The sequence below is a fragment of the Crocodylus siamensis genome, chromosome 3 (genome assembly GCF_052110815.1).
Source record: "Crocodylus siamensis isolate JL-2025a chromosome 3, ASM5211081v1, whole genome shotgun sequence".
Taxonomy (NCBI): domain Eukaryota; kingdom Metazoa; phylum Chordata; order Crocodylia; family Crocodylidae; genus Crocodylus; species Crocodylus siamensis.
Genome location: NC_143397.1, coordinates 101,615,861 through 101,639,401, shown reverse-complemented (window position 1 = coordinate 101,639,401; position 23,541 = coordinate 101,615,861). Strand labels below are relative to the sequence as shown.

General features: G+C 44.1%; 1 protein-coding gene across 3 annotated transcripts in view; it reads right to left on the bottom strand.

Moving 5' to 3' along the window:
* The window catches only part of PLPPR1 (phospholipid phosphatase related 1), a 261,329-nt gene that overhangs the window by 6,000 nt on the left and 231,788 nt on the right, over positions 1-23,541 (bottom strand). For all 3 annotated transcript variants that reach the window (XM_090038881.1, XM_090038882.1, XM_090038883.1), the window contains 2 exons: positions 10,540-10,790; positions 1,100-1,276 (listed from right to left, as the gene is read on the bottom strand). In XM_090038881.1, coding sequence (XP_089895007.1) covers positions 1,100-1,276; positions 10,540-10,790 — 428 coding nt within the window. The remainder of the gene's footprint in view (positions 1-1,099; positions 1,277-10,539; positions 10,791-23,541) is intronic.

Here is a 23,541-nt window from a genome sequence, read left to right as displayed (position 1 = left end):
AAGTCTGAGCAACTGAAGGCTGAATCTGGCCTCCTGTTCCATCAAAAGTGTCTGGATAGCTCATGGATGACCAGGCTCTATAATGCCCTTCCTAACACAAAGAAATTACAAGTACCCTGCCTTGGGAAGGACCCTCCTGTCTGCTCCCAAGATATGGGATGCTTGCACATTTGTTAGTATGGACTCTGTTTCTGAAAGGATGTTTCCCTGGAATTACTGTTTGAGAGTTTTCAGCAGGCCCAGGATCAGCATCCACATTTATTCCCAAGTAGTCAAAGGCAATGGATATTGGGTGTTTCATTAAAAGGGAACCAGGCACATTTCTCATTAAAAACATCTGAAGTGACCTGAAGTGATCTGAAGAAAGAGAGAAAAAAGACCTTGCAAACCATCTCCCAGCACAGCACTAATACCCTGATATGCACAGCAGGAAGCAAGGGACAGATGCCAGTAATGGCCTCGGTAAGCACTGTTGATACCAGGGCCTTTGTTTGGAAGGACCTGGCTGGCACTCTTGATCATCCAATACCATCCCCTGGGAGAAGGGGTGAGCATGAGCAATCCTTGTCTCCAAGTGGTATGACAGGAAGTCAGTCCTTGTCTGATCCTGCTTTCTACTGCACTTGTTTCATGCCTGCCCTGCACCAAAATGGCCCTTTGTTTAGAGCCTTATATACCAACGGTAAGCTCTTGAATCCCACATTTGTCATGCAACAGGCAGCCAATGAAGCTTGTGAGAACCATGGCACCCACATTTCACATTTAGAGAAGTCAGGTTCTTTTCTGACATCAGCTGCATTTTACTGCATCTTAAAAGCTCTTCCCCAGGACAGCACCGGGAGGGCCCTGTACAGTAACTAAAATAACTGTGTAGATACCAGGATGTCATCGCATTAACCTTATTAATTCATATCAGCCTGACTTCATTTTAGGATATGCTCAGAAGATAAATCCAAATAGATTACATTAGAAGTAATTGCTGGAAGCTTGATTAGTTAGCTATGATAGGCAACAAGAGAATAATACAAGAGTTTTTTTTTACTGTTAAGTTGTCTTTGGATTGGGTGGCGATGGAGAGGGGTAGGGACTGATGGCTTACCAGAAACAAAGCCACCGCACTTCCCAGGATGAAGCCTGCAATCACATCCGAACAGTGGTTTCGATACTCAGAAACGCGATTTAGCCCAGTCAGGAAGGCAGCACAGAGGGTTCCCAGACACAGGACAGGTTTTGCTAGCCTGCTGCTCTTTGTTTTAATTGTGCTTGTGATGTACATCTGAAAAACAGTGCAAGCCGCACGTGAAAAAACGCATGCAGCTCACTTGTCACTTAGATATGTCACATCAAGCTAGGAACTAGACAAACCCCTGAGAATGAGGGGGCTCAGACCAGAGGATGATCTCTGAAGGAAAAAAAAAAAATGATATTGGAGAGCATCAACTCCAGAATGTCAAATGTCCACTCAGTCATGCCAGGTCACTGGGCTGGTATAAATGGCAACATCAGTTCAAGATTTTTAACTGTACCTATTGATTTATATTCTGAGAAAAACAGATTTTTCCTAAAACTGAATTTGAGTATTTGGGGTTGACATATAACTGAAACAGTACAGTACACCTGTCTCAGCACTCACAATGCATAACCCCTACTGCATGTGAGCCAGGGGATCTGTGTCCTACCTGGCCATGTACCTACCCAGTTACTATAGCACAGAGATACTGCCTGAGTCAACAAAGTGCATAAGTTGTGAAGCAGTTTCAAGTTTGTAAAAAATAGACCCTTAGCAACCAATTAGGCTTTTTTCCTTGTTTGTTTGTTTGTTGCATGGAGACTCTGGGACTTAACAATGGATGGGAAATGGAGCAGATTATGGGAAGGCCTTTTTTCCCCACCAACAGGAGACTGAAAATATAATTATACAGTAGGAACTTTCCTTGCCCTCCAAAGTATTTCTTAAGTAGATCTAGGTTTTGCCAGCTTGTTTTAATTTGAAAGGCATTTTTGACAAAGAAAATAAACTATGTTAGGATCAATTTAAAAGTACTAATTCTAGAGCCTGTGATTACAGGAGTAGCATGAATACAAAGATACTGTAACAGAAAACAAAATTTGACAGCACAATGATAATGAAGTAAACACAATGAATCCTCTTCAGTGGTAAGTTAAGTGCATTTTTTTTACCTTCCAAAGCACAGCTTGGCTTGTTGAGCAAAGTTAATGCCTATAGTTGTGTGTGCTAAAAAATGTCTCTGATAACATATGACTCTACATTGCAGTAATATTGGGCACTGCCATCCATAAGTATGAAAGCAACCAGGGGCCTTCAGTTTAAGTGACTGGGCTGACCAGGAAAATCTGTTTGGAATATATATTAGAATAGGATGTCCCCAAATACACTGGTATCTGGACTTAACCCACAATGTATAGGTCTGATCAGAGAAAGAACCATCTCCCTCCTTGCTGGCAAAAAGAAGGATTGCAAAGCCACAGAGAGGACTCTTGGTCTGGGAGCAGAAGTTCTCTTCTGGCATTTTCTTGGTAGTTCCTAAGGCAGGTCAAAAACCACCCATTATGGAAAACTGGCAGTGGTGGTTGTGGGGGTTTGATGAAGTGAGAATCATTTTTGTGTGTCCTCTTTCCTTCAGAAAAAGAAATCCATTTTGTTGTTGCTGTTTGAAAACCCAAAACCTCAAAGCTGAAAATACTGTGATTTGTGGCCAGTGATATTTGACTAATGACCCTTGAGAAAACATTTCCATTTTTCATAGAATTTGCCCCCTGTAGCTTTGTTTTCTGTAACCACACCACTGCATGCCTGTCTGTGCGTGTTTTCTGCAGGCCCCTGCAAAGACTCATTCCCATATATGTGATCTCAGGGGTAAAAGGTTCATGAGTGAATGCACCTTGGTAGCTGCACAGCAGTGCACGCAAGGAGCTCTGCTCTTTACAGGGTCAGGCTAAATGTACATGGATCCTTTTGAGGTGCCTGAAGCCTATTTAGGTACCAAACCTTATACTGGCAACAAAATTACTGCGCCCCTTCTCCAAATTCTCCAGGGAGGGAAGGGTCAAAGATCTGCTTTGCGTTCATTCTAACTGCATGGAGTAGAGGATGGGAAACCAACTCCAACCTGCTGGCTCTGGTACGGGTACTACAAGGCTTGGCTTGGCTGAAATTGCCTTGTATTCTTTCCTGAGCCAGTGGCGATACTGGGTATCAAAGTGCTGAGTATCATTTTACAAGTTTCACAGATTTTGTAGATTTCATAGACTTTATAGACATTAGAGCTGGAAGGGACCTCGGAAGATCGCCGAGTTCAGCCCCTCACCCAAAGGGCAGGAAGTCAGTTGGGGTCATAGGCTCCCAGCAAGATAAGCATCCAATTTGCTCTTGAAGGTGTTCAATGTAGGTGCTTGAACCACCTCCGCTGGCAGACTGTTCCAGACTTTGGGGGCTCGGACAGTAAAGAAATTCTTCCTTATGTCCAGCCTGAAATGGTCTTGCAGTAGTTTATAACCGTTCGACCTCGTCATCCCTTGGGGCGCTCTGGTGAACAAACGTTCCCCCAGATCCTGGTGGTCACCCCTGATAAACTTATAGGTGGCCACCAGATCACCCCTGAGCTTGCGCTTTTCCAGGCTGAAGAGCCTCATAGATCTCAGCCTGTCGTTGTAAGGTCTGTTTTCCTGACCTCAAGTTCTGCTGCTGTGTTCCAGCATCTGGGGATGATAAGCACCAGCTAGGTGCTTATCCTTGTTCTCTCTTTCTCTCTTGCACACATCCCAAAATCCTGACAATCAAGTGGAGTGGACATGACATTACTGCAGCATACCATAATCTCTGATAATGGTAACTATACATGAGGAGCTCTGCTCTTCAAAGGATATGGCTAAATGCACATGGATTCTCTTGGGGTAGGTGAATGCAACTACTGAGGTACTAAATATTCCATTTCCAAAGAAATTACTGTGCCCTTACTCCACATTCTCAAGGTTTTTCCCCTCTCTTTTCCCCTGTGCATCTCTCCGTGCAGTTCTCCCTTAATCTAAACCCATTTTCCTCATTTCCTCTTCTTGGCTTGGGGAAGCTGCTGCACCTCACTAGCCAGTGTGATAAGAGCCGCTCCCTGCCCCCCTCCCCCACCTTCTGCATTCACTTACTGTGATGGCTGACCAGAGGAAGAAGCAAAATGGCTTCGCTGCAACCTTATTTGAACACAAATGGGAATGGAAAAGACAAGCATGAGACTGGAGTGGAGGAGTCTACTATTGACTTCCACTGCTCAGTACACAGGCTATACTACACTCTTATCCACCTCAATGCAAGTGCAGTGTTTCAGCACCATGGAGCTCTGTGCATGCCAACTGAATTTGGCCCCTTACTATACAATATGCAAGGCAGACAGCACAGCAGCTTTTTGTGTAAAATCACATCTGTGCTGCTCTGATCAATTAATTACACCACTCAGAATTACAAGACTTAGTTAGTCATAAAGATTTATTTCTCACGCAAAACATACAGGCAGCCTTTATCTACCCAAGCACTTGAAAGATGAAATCTGCCTGATTTATGGAAGGGACTGTATGACTTCATCACCTGCAAAAGAAGGGGTCTTGGACTTGCTGGATAAAGATGTCCTTTTCCATCTTGTGTCCCTCTAGGGCCAAGAATAAATTAAGACTGAATATTAGAAGAAAGTGTTTTAATCATCATAGGATGAGATGCTTCAGACTAGCAACAGGACTACTGGGACCAAACAGCCAAACTAGATCTTAGGAGCTTGATCAGGTGAGCAATGGGATGATATAAAACAGATTGCCTGTGACAGCCCTCCATTCCTATGTTTAGTAAAGATTTACAAATTATACATGAGAAGTAATGGTCAGAAATGGACAGTAGGGGGCACTCTTTATCCACTCATTCTTGATAAATTGGCATAAGCTGACTATTGTTACAAGGTGCCAAGTCATTATAAAGGTTTTCTATGGAAACAATGGAAAACATGACAAAAATGAAACACAGTGGTATGAATAATTACACCAATTCTTTTTTTCCCTTTGCATCTCTGCCCCAAGAAGACAATTCAAATGATCAACTGGAAGTCAGAACTGGATTATATGAGTGAGCAGTGTTATTCTCTGCCTACTAGCCAAGTGCTGCTGGAGTGATTTATTTCATAGTATCCCAGGGAAAATAATCAGCTTTTGAAACCAACAGTCGGGACCTGCTGTGATAACTGCAAATTCTGTAATACAGGGGGAAAAAAACCTTTCACTCATATTTGTTTTCTTGGAGAGAAGTGGAGGGGGCTTGGATTATTCACATGAGGAAAAAAAACCTAACTAATATTACAATTGGGCAATCCCACTGTGACTGAAAGACTGAATGAATCTAGGAGGAAAAACATAAACTTGTATTTAGATGAAAAATATTAACCGTGAGGGTAATTAACCATAAGAACAGACAGCATTACATTCTTCATTAGCAGGATGCTTGCACTAAAGACTAGGTATTTTCCCAAAAGTCATGCTCCAGTTCATCCATAAATTAACGTCTTGATGCAGGAATCCCAGGGTAGTTCCCTGGCCTGTGTTAGGCAGGCAGTCAGACAAGAATAATCACAGTAGTTCTTTCTTGCTCGGATGGCTAACCCCACCCCCCACTAAATTTAGGAAATTATTGTAGTTTCATACAACATCTTTACTCTCTCAATTTAAGGGGAAGTTTCAAAGCTGAATATTGTTGGCACTTGCACTCTTGTGGACGTTGGGAAAACCTTCCATGGATAGTGGCCTTCCTCAAGAGAAACTTTTGTTTTTACAAAACATGGATTGTATTTTAGAGAATACGAACATAAAAAGAGGATGGCTAAAAAGGGAAGAAAGCAAGAGAGATCTACATTTACATACAGCAACAATGGGATGATTTGATTACATAAATAGCCATTCTATTCTATTTGCCACAATACCCGTGTCCCTTTGAGGAGTGCAACTAGCCATCTGACTAACAGTTGAAAAGTTTCTTCTCTCATCTTTCTCTTAGGGACAGAAGCAAACACTATGGACTGTCTTGTTTCTGTCTGTTTTCTTTCCTGTATTTTTAAGCAAACATATATACTTCCTTATATCTCTGCTAGAGCAGGCATGGTCAAAAAAAAGTCCCTTGCCCTTGAGGAAAAAGATGGGGAGGTTGGTGGTGGTCCATTGCTCCTGGGAGGGTTCATAGACTTGTTTCAGACCAGCCTCCATGAAAGTTCTCTTACTTACACTGATGGGTTTCTTCCAGGGAGTAGCACTGTGTCAGAGAAGCACAGCTGTTCATTTTAGAGCTTTAAGCAGTCTTAGATGTACTGGGATCAGATGATAGAGTAGCTTGGGGATAAGGACCAAAATCTTGAACTCTACCTGAAATTCTATGCAAAACCAACATAAAGGGTGGTGGGGTGGGACTGATGGTTTTGTGGCAGCCTGCATTGCTAAGGAGACATAACTACAGCATTCTGTACTGGCTGAAAGTTTTCTAAGCACTGAAAAATTAATTTCCCAATGCATAACATTGTTGTACTCCACCTGAGACGTGACAAAGATATGATCAAGTGAGATGATAGGAGTGTGGTACTTCTAAGTGCTGCAATGGATGAGTTTGGAGCCAGTGAGGAAACCAAGAGTACCTCTAAACTACGCTGTAGGGTTTGTTCCTTCAAGCCTGTGTAAACTGCACCATGATTGCTGCTCTGCTTTCTGGTCCCTACCCCCTGCCTAACCTGCTGTTCTGCTTTCTGCTCCCTGCCCTATCTGCTGCTCCCTTTCTGATCTGCCATACACCACACACAGAGACTGCCTGTGCCAGTTGTGACAGACCTGCTGCTGATTGGGAAGCTCTTCTCTTGACCCTCCTCCCTTGCCTACTCAGATGAAACAGCAATATCTCATGGTCAACAATGTCAAAGACGTCAGAGAAGTCAGCTGAGAAGTAATGTCTGTTTTCTATCCATTCATAAAATCTCATCCTTTATCTTCAAAAAGGTGGTTGCAGTTCCATGCCCTGACCCTGACTACAGACTGTACCCAGTCTACTATGTTAGCTTCAGTCAGAAGAGCTGGTAGTTGGCTTTTGTCAACCTTTGCTGCGAGCTTGCTCAGCAACTGGGGGATAGTTGGTAAGAATTAATGTGGCCTGGGTAAGTTTTACATTACAACACGTTTGTAGTTATGAAATATGTATTTTTCACCGATATCTCTGCCACAAGTTATTAGCATACTCATGAATATTTCTATTTTTTTTTTAGAGAAATTTAATTAAAAGCTTGTATTTCTAACCAAATGGAAGCCTCTGCTTTGAAAACAAGAATAACTCCTGTTTGAAACCAATTCTTGTCCCACTTCTAGAGGATTAAAATAAACACACACGCAGCAGCTAAGGCATAGAAACAACTTGGACTCATGTATTTCTAGGTGTGGTCTGAAACTGGAGCCCGTCATTTCTTTCCCAACGGATTCCAAATCTGGCACGACAGATTCTCCCTTCCCTAACTAAAAGGACTGAACTGGGGGCTTCATTCTGAATTCCTTGCCCAACTTTACTCACTGACTGGAGCAGTGTTAATTTGGTTTATGTAAGGAACCCAAGATAGAGCTTTTGGTTGCTCACCATCTCTTTTGCATCAACCTAAACTGATACTGGCCACAAAATTACAAAGCAACACAACAGACAATTGAAACAAGCCCCATGTCCAGCACTTGGCCCAGTTAAGCTGTGTCATATACTGAACAAGGCAACGTAGTGGAGCTGTGGGAGAGGACTCTGTAGAAGTTACTTTAGCTCAGTAAGTAGAGTAGGTTCTTGGCTCTCCCCAGCTGTATGAAGGATGACAGGAGCATTCACACAGAGTGCTCTCCATCCCAGAGTATCCATGCTCTATCCTCTCTCTCACTTGTATTGAGTGGCCAAAATCCAGCTTAATATACTGCAGGTTAGGTTCAGTGCCTCTACCACTTTTACAGGGTTTATCCCAAACAGTAAAACTGTCCCTCAGTATAATTCTATGGGAAACAATTAGGCATTAGGTGCAATTAATCTTAGTTTAATTCAAATTATTAGCTTTTTATTGACTGTAAAACTGTAACCATGGTAACTGCATACCCAGAGAAATCAAATAATAGCAGATTCAGGGCTACAATGTGTCTGTATGCAGAACTGAACACTGAGTGGAATGTAAGATGCACCAACCCAGAGGCGGTTCAAGGTGACTCTATGACTCAGAAAGACGCTTCTAGGTCACAATTCCTCCTGCTTCCACTCCTTTGGGTGGGAGTGATCATTTCTACCAGGCTGTATCAGCAGCAGTGGCACTGGCTTGGTAGTGGTGCCTGGTCAAACAGTGATTAGAGCCAAAGCTTCCTACCACCCATATACTCTGAGACTGGAAAAGACATGAAGGGGATAGGCATACTCCCTTAGTGGGTACATAATTTCCCTCTTATATGTCAGGCCCAGTTCATTTCCCTCCTCCACTAGCAGATTTATGCACAGAGGGACATTCCAAGAGTGGTTCAATCCCATTCAGTACAGAAGCAGGGTACAGTTACCCCCTGCACTGCCCATTTCAGACCTGGGAAGGATCCTAATTGGGAATGTGCTGGGGTGGGGTTTGGGAAACAGTAAGTTCAGGGAGGCTGCAGGGGATACAGAATGTCCTTCCTTCAGCCTGGATTCTAGAAAAACATGCATCAGCCAGGACACCGGTATCCTTTTAGTGGCATCTCAGCTCCTCTGAGAGCTCTTCCTCTGTGGCGCTAAGGAGTAGTGTTGGTCAGAAGTCTCCCTCGAACCAGGGCTCTAATGGGAAGGCAGAATGTCAGGAATAGAGCCAATATCTCATAGGGTTTTGCTGCTCCCCAAATGTCCTACCCGAATAGAGCTTGTTTCCTAGAGCATTACTATTACTTTTCCAGTGGCATCCACTCTGTGCTAGGTGCTTTCCAAGCACTTCAGGACAAGCCCTGCCCAAAGGAATGGGTATGGGAACAAGTACAGGGATCTTAAGTCATGTCTACAGGGTTAACTTACCATGAAAGAGGGAGCCCTCAAAGAATGTGTACCATGCTGCTCTGTGCATGTTGCCCTCACAACTGAAGTAGTATAGCTGTAGTTGCCTAGTGCTGTGGACATGCTAATTAGCAGGAGGCAGGCTAACTGTCACTGTCACTCAGCAGTGCTAATTACCCTGCTGGACATGCTGCACAAATGTGCCTACATTCTTTCCAGTTCAGGAAGTTCAGTTCATGCATAGCAGTGTGATGCTTGAATGTGCTGTTGTGTGGCAAGGTAAGTTAGCCATGTAGCCATGCACTTAGATATAATGTAGAGGTTGTACCTGGAGGGTGCTCTCAGGTCATGTAAGTTAATGCTTCTGTATCACTGTTAGCATCTACATGACATTGAAAAAAAATATGTGGTAAACGTCTTGCCTTTCATGCTCCAAAATACAAGTAGTAAAGAGTCTTATGCATTTGCTAACCAGGTAAGTTGGAATCATTCAGTGAATATCCTGGCTGAGCAGATTTAAGGCCTGCATTTGACTGGCTGCACCACAGACCCATACCTCAAACCTCCCCTTTGAGCCAAATTGAGCGATTCGTACCTTGTGGGGTACTTAAATTCCTGAGAGGGCCCACTGATTTTGGTGGGAATATTGGGGAGGAAAATGAGGAGCAAAGGATGGTAGAATTTCACCCTGTCAAGAAAACAGGAAGACTACCAGGGCTTTCAACGAGTACTGTGTCAGGCTACTTTCATCCCAACACTTCCAGTCCCCTGCATGCTCAGAAAGCACTGCACAAACTTTAACTAGGCAGTCTTGCATGACTGCAGGGTGTTATCATGTTTCTAGGAACACAAGAGTAAATGATATGATTAGAAGGGATTTCAAAGGGATCAAGTACTTCTGACCTGGCAGTAAAACAATATCAACCTCCAGAAATTCCTTTCTGCAGGCCCAGTCATTTTATTATCCTGGCAAAAAAAATTGTACTTAAATTATTTTAAGGGAGAGCTCACCAGTATGTAGAGTTCTATCTCTGAGAAGGGGAGCAAAATTCAGCCTAGGTCTAATCAGAAGAGACTTCCATCAAAATAGTATGATTTAGGACTTAAGTTAAAGTTAGTACTGTCCTGTGAAGCATGGTAAGCAGTATCATTATCTGTTTTACAAATGGGGAAACTGAGGCAGGGAGGTGAAATAGCTCCCTCAAGGCCACAACAAAAATTAGCACCAGAGGCAGGGTTGAAATCCAGGCCCTTCCAGTTCCCAAACTGGCCCTCATGCTTTCAGGACACACTGTCCCGCAGGTGGGAAAGTGAGGGGAGCTACACTACCTTACCCAAGGGCTGAATTTGGATTAGAAAGGATTCCAGTCGCAGATGCACACAAAAAGTATAGGTTCTTTCTCACCATGAATAGAAAACAGAAAAATCTATGTATAGCCATAGCAACAGAAACCTCTTCGTGTGAACTGGCACGTGTCCCAGGTACTCACCGTGGCATATAAGGCTGAGTAAATGCTCAAAGCAGCATGTTTGGATGGAAAAGATCTCCTCGCCTTTTCTATCACCTCCACGTCCCCAGTGCAGATATTCCCATTGTTTATGAACTGATGGTGAGCCCGGCAGTCATTTCCTGTGTAGTTGGGTTTACACACCGTGAGAAAGTATGGAGCCAAGTTTCCAGTCACTACCTGGCCAGCATTTACAAATATGTCAGTGGCAAAAAGTCCAAATGCAAACACTCCTGCAAAAAGGTTAAAAACGATAAACAACAATTATTCGCAAACATTGAAACAGGTATCAATGGGGTCACCAATTACTATGCATAGAGCAGAGGTAAAGACATTAGATCACAGGTCTTACTATCAGAAATGAGGTAGTACAAGTACTTGATCTGGTCATCTTTCTATACACCAAGCTCCTGTTTACTTTAATGGGAGTTTCACGTTTGCATGATTCCCTGCAGCTGTCAAACTTCATACACAAATAAGCAAGCAATAAGATTATTGGCTAGTGAAACCCACAAAATGTGGTGGGAGACATGAATTAATTTACCTGCCACCTCAATTTACCACATTCTTGCCATTTTCCAGATGGGAAAATTACAGCACACACTTTGGAAGCAAGTACTTAGATTTCCTGTGTGCTACTGTGAAACCTGGAGAATAGAGAGGCATAACAGTTATACCAGTGTGGAATGATACTGGCACAAGCTGGTAGGATGTAACTGTTACATCTGCATGCTCTTATAAGGATAGAGGCGTAGCAGAACTGTTGTAACTTAAATCCTGTTTCATTCCAGGTTAAAGTAACAATAGTTAAGCTCACTTAGGGCATGTCCCCACATTCAGGGGCGTGCAGTTGCCATGGCAAAAATAACAGTGGCACAAATTTCATGCTCCTGAATGTGGGGTTGGTGCAAGGCAAATTGTCCTGGGTGTGGTAGTATAGGTTGGGGTCAGCACCTGTGCTTGGCCCAGCAGCCTTACCTGGAGTCCTGGCCTCCTAGGGCAGCGGTGGTGGCAATCTAGCTGTTCAAGGCCTGGCTGGCAGCCAGAGCATGGCTCTGGCCTGCCAGGCTCTGCTTCTAGCCGTTCACACTGCTGCTGCAAGTGCCATGCCACTTTTTGCAGCTATTTTTTTTTTTTGACATCAGGATCTTCCAGTGCCAAATCTTGGCATCATGCTGCAAATCTGCGGCATGGAGAACTGGTGCACTTGTGCCACGTGTGGTCTGCATCGCCTCAGTCGGGTTTGAGGTGCTGAAAGCTGGACATGCACATGCAGAGGGACACACCCTTAGGCTATTAACGGATGTCGCTTTTGTGCTGCCATAAACATTTTTATGGAGACACAAAGCAAAAGCAAATAGACATCTATGCTGCTTGTCATGCCACAAATGCCCAAATTGGGGCTGTGACAAGAGGTGGTATAAATTTGTACTGCTTTTTTATAGTACGTATCTGCTTTATGGTGAGAGAGAGTAGGCAGCCCAAAGCTGCCAGAGCTCTTCAGCCAGACTGGGGAAGGCGCTCTTGGGGCTTCAGGGGCCCAATCATGTATGCCCTGGGAATCTGGGTGCCTGCCAGCCCCAGAAATGCTCTGCAGGAGATTCCCAGGGCATGCTTTCAAGCTGCTGCATCTTGGGTTGGGGTGTGGCACCAGGAGCTGTTGTTCCACAAGATAAGGCCCTTGAAGCCCTAAGAGTGGCGAGGGTCCAACCCTGTGGGACAAGGGTGATACCTGTTTCTGCTGATCAGTCAGATCAGCTGTGGAGAGATGCATCCCAACCTCCATTTTTAGCCCTAACCCACAGAAGCATGCTCAGGAAACCCTTCCATCCTAACAGCTGCTGCGCACTCCTGAGTGGCAATTCCTTCTCCCCTTTTGAAGTGGTGGAAAGTTATGTACAGCCTTACTGTCAGCAGTACAGTTTCCCACAATGCAATCAAACTCAGTGGGACCTGCAGGGTCTCAGTATCTTTGAAAATCAATTCCCTGCTTATCTCAAGCTGAGTAACAAAGCCAATTAATAGTTTTGACAATCATGGCCTGAAATACTTCTTCCAGGTCACATGAGAAATTGGTGGCGGAGCAGGAAATAGAAAGTAAATCGCCAAGCCTGTGTTTTAACTCCAACACTGCCCTTCCTCCCTTTCACATTTAACACCACTTAACATAAATTATAGATATTAACAATTTATACAGAATCTAGTCTTCAGCCTTGGCCTTATTCCAACACAGTCTAAAAGCAGTCTAAACTGAATATTATATCATTTTTTCCTCCACTTCTTGCCCTAAACTTGTGTCATATTACTATTTGCTGTTGTGTTTTTCCACCTAAAGACTGGCTACATTTCAGTGGTAGACAAATTAATTATGTAACCCGTGCCGATTTGACAGATCGGTTGATGACCGTAAATGTTTGCAACACGTTGAGACAAAGTATTATTAGCATTGTTCTGCAGTATACTAGAATGGCATAATTGCTTTTCTTTTAAAGCAGTTTATACTAACAAAGAATGAATCGTTATTAATGACTTCATTAAATGTTAGCTTATTTTAGAGTGTTACCTGTTAACCATGTTCCCATACTGTAAATGATGGTTATAAATGTTCTGTAGAATTTGCTGCTTAAAATGTAATGTAAATTAATTAACAGACTAGCCTTATGTTATATGGCACAGTGTATGTAACCTGTGAGACACAAGCTACAGAACTTCAGGCCTAGGTTCTGTAGCTCGTGTGATGACATTTAGCACTCGAACAAGTTGAGTAACAGTCTCCCCAAGTTGTAATACTGAATTAAAAAGATATAACAGGATTTTAAAATAACTATAAGGTCTCTTCATTTGTATTCTGATTTAGACCATTCAGGGTCATAGTTTCCTCCATAGCTATGAAGGCTAGGGGCTCTCACAGTTTTAAAATGAAAGCTAAAATTCTTCTGAATTCACATAAAACCAAGAGCCAGAGCTTGAGAGAAAAAAGCAGCTACTCTTGTGAGACTCAATAAAATCCCAAGAGCTGGCAACACAGTGGTTATATTTATTTCATTAGCTATCTGTGCTGGGTTTTTAAAATTTTGATGTTTATAGTCAAGGTAATAAATATAGAGAACAGTGGCATAACTAAAAACTCATCAAGACAAGTCACCAAAGAGCCTTCTACATCAAATTAACGAGCATCAAAGCAAATGCCACAGATAGAGCAATCCATCACATAAGAGAAAACACAAGGCAAGTAAATAACAGAAATTTCCATTTATGCAGGCCCTGTCTACACAGAGGGGATAATGTTACCAGCATAGTTATTCCTGTGAAACCTCCTAATGTAGATGTATTGGAAGGCTGTAAAATGAGGTTGTTAACAGGGCAGCTTGCGTACAGCAGTGTTGCTCAACCCATGGGTCAGAACCCAAAAGTGGGTCAACAATCATATTTGAAAGGGTTGCAAAATTTTTTAAAAATTGATTCCTCTTTAAAGGAGAAAAATGTGGGCAACAGTGGTTTTTCCTTTCCAGGGTGGCAGAGCTCCAGCCTGCAAGGGGCTGCTTGGGGCCCCTCATGCCCCCTCCCCCAACTGCCCCACACACTGGGGGACTGGGGCTTGGGTAGCAGCAGGCTGAAAGTGAAGGGAAGCGAGTCAGGACTGCCCATTGATGTTTATAAATGGGTACAAAAAAGGTTGAGAACCACTGCCTTACAGGGAGGTAGGAATAGTATACTCAATTTGGAGTAAAAGGGCCTGTCTTAGGTCAAGGGACATGATCCCTGGGGTAGCAGCGGGTTGACTGTATTTATCCTTATAACCTCTCTGTGATGTGGGAAGGGCAGTTATTTCACTTAAAACATAGTTCTCAGGGTGAAATTCAGCACTGTCTGCCTGCCAAAACAGTGGGCCAAGCGCAAGCTTTTATTCATCTAAAAAATGCCAGGAGCATTCATGGTGCTGTATACATGAATGCTATATGAAAGCAATAATAAAGTATGGGCTTTCTGCAAGGAGCTAAAGAGGGGTTGGAATCCCTCCCAAGGCTGTGAGCAGAGCCCAGCACTATAGCTCAGTCCCAACAGAGACCACTTGCCACTGGATGTATGCAAACAGGAAGCCAGCAGCACCTTCCTCAGTATGTCCTGACATGTTCTTTCATGCTGGCCTATTTGGAGGCAATGTGGTGCCTCTGTCCTCCCCCACCCTGCCAGGCAGAGTGGCATGTCATTCCTGAAGTGTGCTGCCTCAGACTGGGGCAGTGCAAGACATGACAGCCCTGATCTTGGATTTACATGCTGCAGGTTTGATGCGAGACTTTTTTTTTTTTTTTTGCACAAAACATGGGGGGAAAATGTAAGTTAAAGAGCTTTGATTGGTTAAACCAGGTCACTTTCCATTTGAGGTGGACACATTGGAAATGGTGGTTGAAAAATTGGGCTGAGGAAAGAACTGAGCACTAAGCTATGGGTATACAGATCCTCTGTCCCTTGGATCTTTTAATAACAGACTCAGCCAGATCATCAGAAACACCAGTTCACTTCATTTGGTCAGGGAGGTAATATTTCCTGCTACCTGTTCTCCAAACAGTAGGGGCATCCAGCAGTTGGTTTGATTCTCTGTGCGTAAGGAGGCTAGGCCAGAACCCTGAACCCAGCTGGTCCCAATCCAGTCATCCCTAGAAGAAGTGCCACCTGAAGCAAGCCCAGAGCAGCACCCTGGTCCCAACAGGGCTGAGGCAATCAGGGCAATCAATCCCCTGAAGCCACAGGCAACAGGCCTACCTGCTCCAGCCCTTAAAAGGCAGGCCCAGCCTACAGTCTTTTTGTCTGAGCAAAGACCAAAGTTCTTGCTCCTGACCTTCTCTGCACTTCCAGGCTGGTCTTCTGGTTTTGACCCCTGACCCTGGCATCCAGTAAGAGCTCTGGCCATTCCCTGATTCCAGTTCCCTGACTGTGATTCTGGTTTGACCTTCATCTCTGGCTTTTGGCTTCTGTTTCTAATTAACCCTCATCTTACCTCATCACCAGTTCTGACATCAGACCTTTCCAGATCTCCAGCTCCCTGGGAAACCTATCTGGACTACACCTGTGCTTCAGGTAACAAACCTAGACTGACCATGCCCCAGCGCATAACACAGTGCAGGTTAGGACACATTCAGGTTTGCTTTAACTTGTATCAGCTGGAACTTGTGCCCAACAGTGCAGTCCTTCAGTCTAGAACTGCAGGTCTAGGGACAGACATTAAAAAAGCCTAAGCCTGAATTGATTCAATCTTTGCAGTTTAGTCTAACCTGCAGAGCTTGAACCAATTTGCAAGTGGATAGACATTCACTTTTAAATCAAGAAATGCAGGTTCATGTCTGCTGTGACTGAGGCTAGAAGCTGGGGGGCACTAGAGCAGCCCTCCCTTCCCTTCCATAATACTGAGGGGGATGGGGAATGGCCAAGCCCTAACAGGATGTTCTGATTAGGGAGGGGTTTAAATCCCTCCTGCACAGTCCTTGGCTTTTCCTAGCTTGCTTCTCAAGGGGCAGGGAGTGTTGCCAGACTCCAGACAGCACTCTGAGGCACAGGGGGGAAGGAGGAGTGGTTGTGTGGAGTGCATGCATCTGTTGATGATATTAAGCTTTTCAGTCTCCCTCTCCCTGCTTCTTTATACTGTCTGCAAACCTGACAGGCCCTTGCCTTACCAGAAAGCTGGTAACACAAAGCTTATCACAACCCATCAAGTAAACAAAACCCTTTCTCATTAGTTCAAGCTCTTCTTAAACAGCTTTTTTCAAGGAATGGAGAGACATTACTAGCTGATCTAATTGATTAGCTCCAAAAAGTCCTAAGCAGACACTTTTCTGTCTGCCTTTGTCCCAGTGAAATTGGAGACACACACACACAAACATCTCTCAGAATTAGGTAGCATTAGCTAGGGGATGGTGTGACCATGACCAGATACTGGGAAGGGTCTATACTGTGGGAGAGGAGAGAGAGGGAGGGAGGGAGGGAGGGAAGGGGGGAATCCCTCCTTGAGCAGTGAGTGGGAGGCAGGGGGAAGCCAGGCAGATGCTGGTGTGCCTGCAGTCCTCTACCTCCTTCACAGCTAGCTGGAGCAGTGATAGTGCTTCAGCTAGGGAGGAGAGGGATGGGGCCAGCCCTGCTTTCTGGAGCAGACAACCCAGCCCAGCTGAGTGCTGAAAAGTATGCTGAGATACTGGGGGGGCTCTGATTTAACTTAAACCAGAAAGGGGATTGGGACAGAAGTGCCATAAACCAGTTTGACCCAAATCAGTTAAGTCTGATACTACATTCAACCAGGTTTATCTTAAGCCCATTTCAGCCATTTTGAAACTAGTTTATGTGCACTAAACTTATGTTCTGTTACAGGTTTAAACCAGTTTATGAGCCTTTAAACCAGTTTATGTGTAGCTTTTGTCCCTAGTCCTGGAGGTTAGCCTACCAGGCATGCTGCTGCCTACAAAGCACACATCCAGAAAGTCTGCTATCTGAGGGGCCCAGGAGCAGGTAGCACAGAGCCAGCTATTCATCAACCCTATTGGGGCAAATCTCTAGGACCTTTGTGGCAGAAGCATAGAATGGATGAGGAATGTGAAAGTGAAAAACAGACCCTACCCCTGTACCTCCATTATTCATCACCATGGGTCTGATCCTGCTCTGACTGAAGTCAATAGAAATTTTATCACTGATGTCAGCGGAAGCACAATTGGGTCTTTATCCCTGATTAAACAGAAGCTGTTGAACCAAGACTTTCCCTGCTGTAACAATGTCAATGAATCACACTCTGGAATTACACCAGAGATGAATGTGGCTCATTTTGTTTCATGTCCAAAAATATTTTGGTTGAGTTATTAAATTTCATATCTGCCTTGTGCACTGAACTCCTCAAAAGGGTGAGTTTGCTATGATTGTTATTAATTATTGAGCACTGTAAATGCACTTACACTGTACAGTACATAAAGAAAAACCCAACCTCTGCTCCATGGGCATTACAGCATAAACCAATCAGATAAAAGCTGAGGGACAATTGGCACCAGGTTTTTAATAAATCACCTGGCTTTTTTCAAATTGGGCTCCTTCTATGACCTGAAGCTAGTCCCATCTCAAAGTAGGGCAGGCACCCTATCCTTTTTGACATGTAGTAAAGAAAAGTCTCAAACTACTTTGCAGAAGTGGATGGCTCTAAGACCTAGATTTTGATCAATGCTCTAACAGCACAGTATGTGAAAGTTGGCCTGTTTTCAACTGCCATGGGCTGCGGTATCAAAGCTAAGGCAGATTTGGCTACAGCTTAAATCTTTACTATGCCTTTATTGTGATGTATATTGATCACTGTAATTCCCCCTTTTGCAACGCTGCCAAACTGTGCTTTATGAAAATTATAGCTATGTGTAGCCATGAATTCAGCTGCCAGGGTTCTAACCCTCACAGAAGATAGTGATTACATATCAAATGCTCCCAAAATACTTCCAGACAGGTTCAGTCATCATTGATTTTAAGGTTGTAAAACTCATGGATGCGACCATCAATGCCAGAGCCCCTTGGTAGCTTTTATATCTAGGGGAACAATTTATTTCCATAGTCACATCACAGTCTAAAATAGTTAAGTAACTGACTGAGACAGAAATTCAGTGATGGGGCTGCCATGTTTTTAAGGACATGGATGTCATGGACTTAAATGGAAATCTAACAGGCAATGGCACTTCAGGGGTTGAGGCTCCACTGAAGTTTGTGATGTAAAGACAAAGTAAATATGGTATTAGAAAGAGACAGTCGCAATGAATGCAGACCTGGTCTAAGATCTATAAAAAAGGCTCTGAGTAGTTGTTCTTTGGAAAGCACTTCTCAAGAGGTATGCGAAGTACTCCCTTCCCCCATCATTGGGACTGGTCTCACTTTGTGACATTCTCTGCATGCACCCCTGGGTCCAGAGAGCCAGGGCATGAGCTCGAGCCCAAATTCAGGATGAAATGCTAAGGGATGTTAATCCTCAAGCCACAGGGCATACCGCTTTCCCTAAGGAAAAGAAAAGAGATGCTCAAAGTCTGGCAGTGTACAGCCAGGAACAGAACAGAAGTGGCACAAGGTCAAAAGCCCAGATCCTCAGTTATACACAAACACCCCACAAACAGCTCCAGCAGCACAGAGACTTTCAGTGGAGCAGAAATCCTTGAAGTCTTGCACAGAAGGCTTTTTAGGTAGTATCTGGTTGGCATAAGGGCTCCACGTTGTGTTTTCTCTCAGCAAAGGGTCAACCAGGAGGGTGAAAGTAAGTGAAAATGGTGAGCACTGCATCATAGTAGCTGGTTTCCCTTTCTCTGTCTCCCCCAAAGCTGGCAAAGCTCCACTGAAAGCAGAGTGCTTGTCAGAACAACACTGAGACTGCTCAGGGCTTAAGACCATCTTTATCCCTGCTGTTCCTCTGTTCCTGCCACGAACACTGGGGATCAGGGCTGTTCCCTTTTTTCTTTCCTGGGCACAGTGGACATAAAAACATGTCCACTTTTTCTTCAGTAGTAAAATCTTCACAACACAATTCTGATCTTTCACTGACATCTCAATCCTGTTACTACTAATACTCCATTTTCCTCCATCAGCTGCCTTCTCCAGTGCATCTTCTCCAGACCTCTCTAACTCCAGTGACTGCAGCTGCTCCATGGAAACTCTGTGGTACAGACACTTGAACAGGAGCTAAAAAAAAAAAATCACTTATTAAATAGAAAAATAAAAGTCTGTGGGATACACAAGAGCAGCTGAGAAGACAAGGGGGAAGAGTGGGAAGCACGTGGGTGGAAAGGAAAGAAGAATGAGGAGGAAGAGCCCTTTATTATAGGAAAGCACAAAGCCCTGTACATAAAGTGACAAAGAAACAATGCGGTGAGAGCTTTTGGTGTGACATCAACAGCTCTGTCCCCACGAGGCATGACTTCAGATTTTCATTAAGGTCCATTTCCTTAAAACCCACAGAGGACTCTCTGTATTTGTCCTGCTGGGTTTCATCTACTACAGAAACCATTTGTTGTATAACCCTACAATACCTGTGAGGTGAGAAGAACTCAAGGACAGGGAGTCTGGCAGAATGATGGGCGTCATAGGAATATTGAACTTTAGGTCATCTTTGAAGGCCAAACATAAGAACTTAAGTGTCATTCTAGGTTATGCCAAGGGTCCATCTAGTCCAGTATCCTGTCTCCGACAGTGGCAGAAGTGGATACATTAGAGCAGGAGTGTCAAACTCATCCAGCCCTGGGGGCCAGATGAGTGTTGTTGGTGGTGGTCTGTGGACTAAACTGAAACTGACCCCCTGCACAGCATCTGTGGTGGCAAGTGCAGATCCACGCTAGACCAACACCCTGCACACAGCACTCCCCATGCCAGCCCCAGGGGCTGGCACATACTGTGTGCGGTTGGACCTGGTGCTGCAGATAGCACAGGGGGTTGGTCCAGCGTGCTGTATGCAGTCTGTGCCCCAGTTCCCCACTCCCATGTGCAGCACTGGATCTAGCCCATGCCACAGGCATCACAGGTGCTGTGCCAGCCTTGGAAGCCATGCGCACAGCAAGCTCTGGACCTGTGCCAGCCTTGGAAGCCATGCGCACAGCAAGCTCTGGGGCCAGCATGTTCTGCATGGGGTGTGGGGGACTGGACTATCTGTGCGCACTGCCAGCAGTGCAGGGGGCTGCCATGAGGTGCACACAGGTTGGTCCAGTGACCCATGGGTCACATTACAGCTCCACAGGCTGGATCTGGCCCACGGGCCATATGTTTGACATTCTTACTTCAGAGGAAGAGCAGCGAACTGTATATATCCCCTATTCATTACCATCTCTGGCATCCACCATTATTGGAAACATCTCCAACCATTCTGTTCAACAGCTGTTAATAGATCTGTCATCCATACATTTGTCTAGTTCCTTTTTGAACCTGGCCATGTCATCTGTCTCTACACCATTCTGTGGCAATGAATTAAATAAGTTAACTACACATTGAGTAAAAAAGTACATTCTTTGGTTAGTTTTAAACCTGCCCCCTTTTAATTTTAATAGGTGCCCCCTAGTCCTTGTATTGAGGGACTTGATGAATAATGTTTACTTTGTCCACACCCTTTATGATTTTTATAGACCTCTATAATATTCCCCCCTCAGCCTCCTCCTTTCCAAACTGAAAACCTGAACTTTTTCCGTCCCTTCTGGTATGGCAACTGTTCCATACCCCTGATCATTTTGACTGCCTTTCACTGTACCTTTGCTAATTCTACTACATCCCGAGATGTGGAGACAAGAACTTCACATAGTATCCAAGACATAAATGCACCATAGACTTCTTCTGCGATCCTTTGGTTAGCTCCTGCTTGTGCATACACCAGCTTATGATGTAATCCCACGTGCTCTACTGTAGGAACCATCTAATACCAAGATGCTAAGTCTTCTTCACCAGAAAATCACCAAGCTCTTCACAATGGACCGCCGCACCATCATCCCCATTGTGCAGACAGGGAATGCAGAGCACAGAGACATGAGAATACCTGTTTGACGCTGCGCAGCAGCTTGGTGGTAGAGCAGTAAATACCAGCCAGACCACCCGAGTCTAGGATGGCCATTGGTCCTGTTTTATACCAGACTCCTGTTTTTAAACCCTTTGTCCATTTTTAAATGAGGAATGGACTACAAAAATTCATATTTTTCAATTAATGGGTGGAAACACATGTCAATCGTTTGTCCCCACAATTCAAGCGGCTGTGTCTAGAGGTCCGGTGGTACGCAGCCAGGAGCAGCAGGGTTCTCAGCTAGAGAAAGAGAGGAAAGGAGGTGGCCTTTTTGTGGTGACCCCGCCCCTTGCTGCTGACTGGCTGAGAAGGCAGCAGCTCTACTCCTCACTCATGATGATTGGCCCCTCACCAAGGGGATGTCCTTGGTCCCACTTGGTATTTTGGGGATGCATCAGTGGCCATCCTACCCGAGTCTCAGGTCTGTGTCCTAGTCTCAAGGCTGAGTTTCCTGAACTCCCTGCTTCAAGGAAAGAGAATATGACAGAAAAGCATGACTGCATTAGTCGGGGTGCTCTATCAGACCCTGCTCCCCATATAGTCAGTGGGAAGTCTGCCACTGACTGCATGTGGTAAGCTTTTTAGGAGCACTCACAAAATGAGCTCTACAGCTACCTACAGGGAGCAGGGGAGGGGGAGAGGCATGGCCAGTTGTGGCCTTGCCCCCCCACTCACCCCCTCCTTCCCCCCTGCTCTGTCCCGTGTCCCTGCCATCATGGCTGCGTGCTCCCACCTGTCCGAATGCTTGTTTGCAATCTGACTGGCTGTTTGTCAGCCGATCAGAGCACGAATAAAGAATTATAGACAGACAGACAAATTAAGACTTTTATAATATTAAAATGTTATAATGCTTACGGGTCCTGACCTTTGCACAACATATCATGCCCTTCTTGCAATGTATGTTCCCAGAGATTTCATAGACATTTGGACTGGAAGGAACTCCGGGGGATCGAGTCCAGCCCCCCGCCCAAAGGGCAGGAAGTCAGCAGGGATCATAGGATAAGCGTCCAAATGCGTCTTGAAGGCGATCGAAGTGGGTGAGACCCTGAGAAGACCTAGGCAGAAGTGCTAGCAGAGCTGGAAAGCCTTGACTGGGTGAGAAATGGCAGACCACAAATTTCAGAAGTGGTGAGCTAAGCCAGGCATCAACAGAAAGCCATGCAAAAGCAGGGTCTGTGTCTGTCTACTGACCTGAGATCAGAAGCTCTCTGGTTTATCTTTCCACCTACAATAAAGTCAATGATTATCTGAATCATGTAAACCTCTACTTGCTGAACAAAGGCCTTAATATAATTTTCCCAATGCCCACTGTTAAGTGTTGCTGTGCTTGAAAGAAAGCTGTTGATGTAAACAGATCTGTGATGTTTGTTAACCAAAATTATGCAGCTGTAAATTATGAGCTGCTTGCAACAAATCTTTCTATCATGTCTCTTTTTTAAATATCTGAACTGGATTACATGTTACTGAGGCACAGCAGGTATGCAGCTTTATTATATGGATTTTGAAAATTAATATCATGAAATACTACACTATGAACACTCCAACCACCTTGCCTGTCTGAGTGAGGACGGCTTGAAACCACAATATAATCAGACACCAAAAGGTTTAGTTAAACAAATCGAATACCTGCATTCCATTTATTAAACAAAAACTAGCTGAATCCTTAGCCTCAGTTTTCAATAAGGAAGATGATGCTGAGCATGCAGGTGAATGTAGGGTGACCTATGGGAATGATGGTGCAGAAATTTATCACAATGGTAATTAAAACTCAAACAGTTTAAAAACTCAAGCTGTTGGAAGGGGGAGGACAAAATAATTTCTCACCCTGAAGTCTGAAATACCTCATCTGGTTGCAAGGATTTTTAATAAGTGGAGTAATACCACCTGATCGGTGAACAGTGAACGCAGAACTTATTTTGTAAGTCAAAGGAGGAAAAAAAGATCTAGGAAACTGCAGACCTTCTAGTTTGACCTCAATAGTACATGAGGCTTTAGAACAAACTTTGAAGGAAAGAACAGAGATAGAAATATAAGAAAATAGAAAAATGGGATAAAATGCAACCAGAGTTTATAAAACATGTATATAGATGCATTGGCTCTCTTGCACTGTTATCTTTCTTTGATACGAAAGTCTTACAGAGAAGAAAAATGAAGTAGATCTGATCAATCTGAACTTCAGTAAAGCATTTGATACAAGCTCCATTTGAAATTATTAGTTAAGCTGGAGAAGATGGGGATTAGTTCAAGAACTGCAAACTGGGTAAGGAATTGAACAGCACTGAGAAGGGAAGTACTGGATTTGAGAGAGGCTGCTAGTGGAATTTCTAAAGTATCAGTTTTGGGATCAATCTTATTAAATAGCTTCATTAATTATGTTAGCACAAAAAAAAGGAGTGTGCTAATACCATCTGCTGAAAAAATACAGGAAGAACTGTACTGTCTCAAGG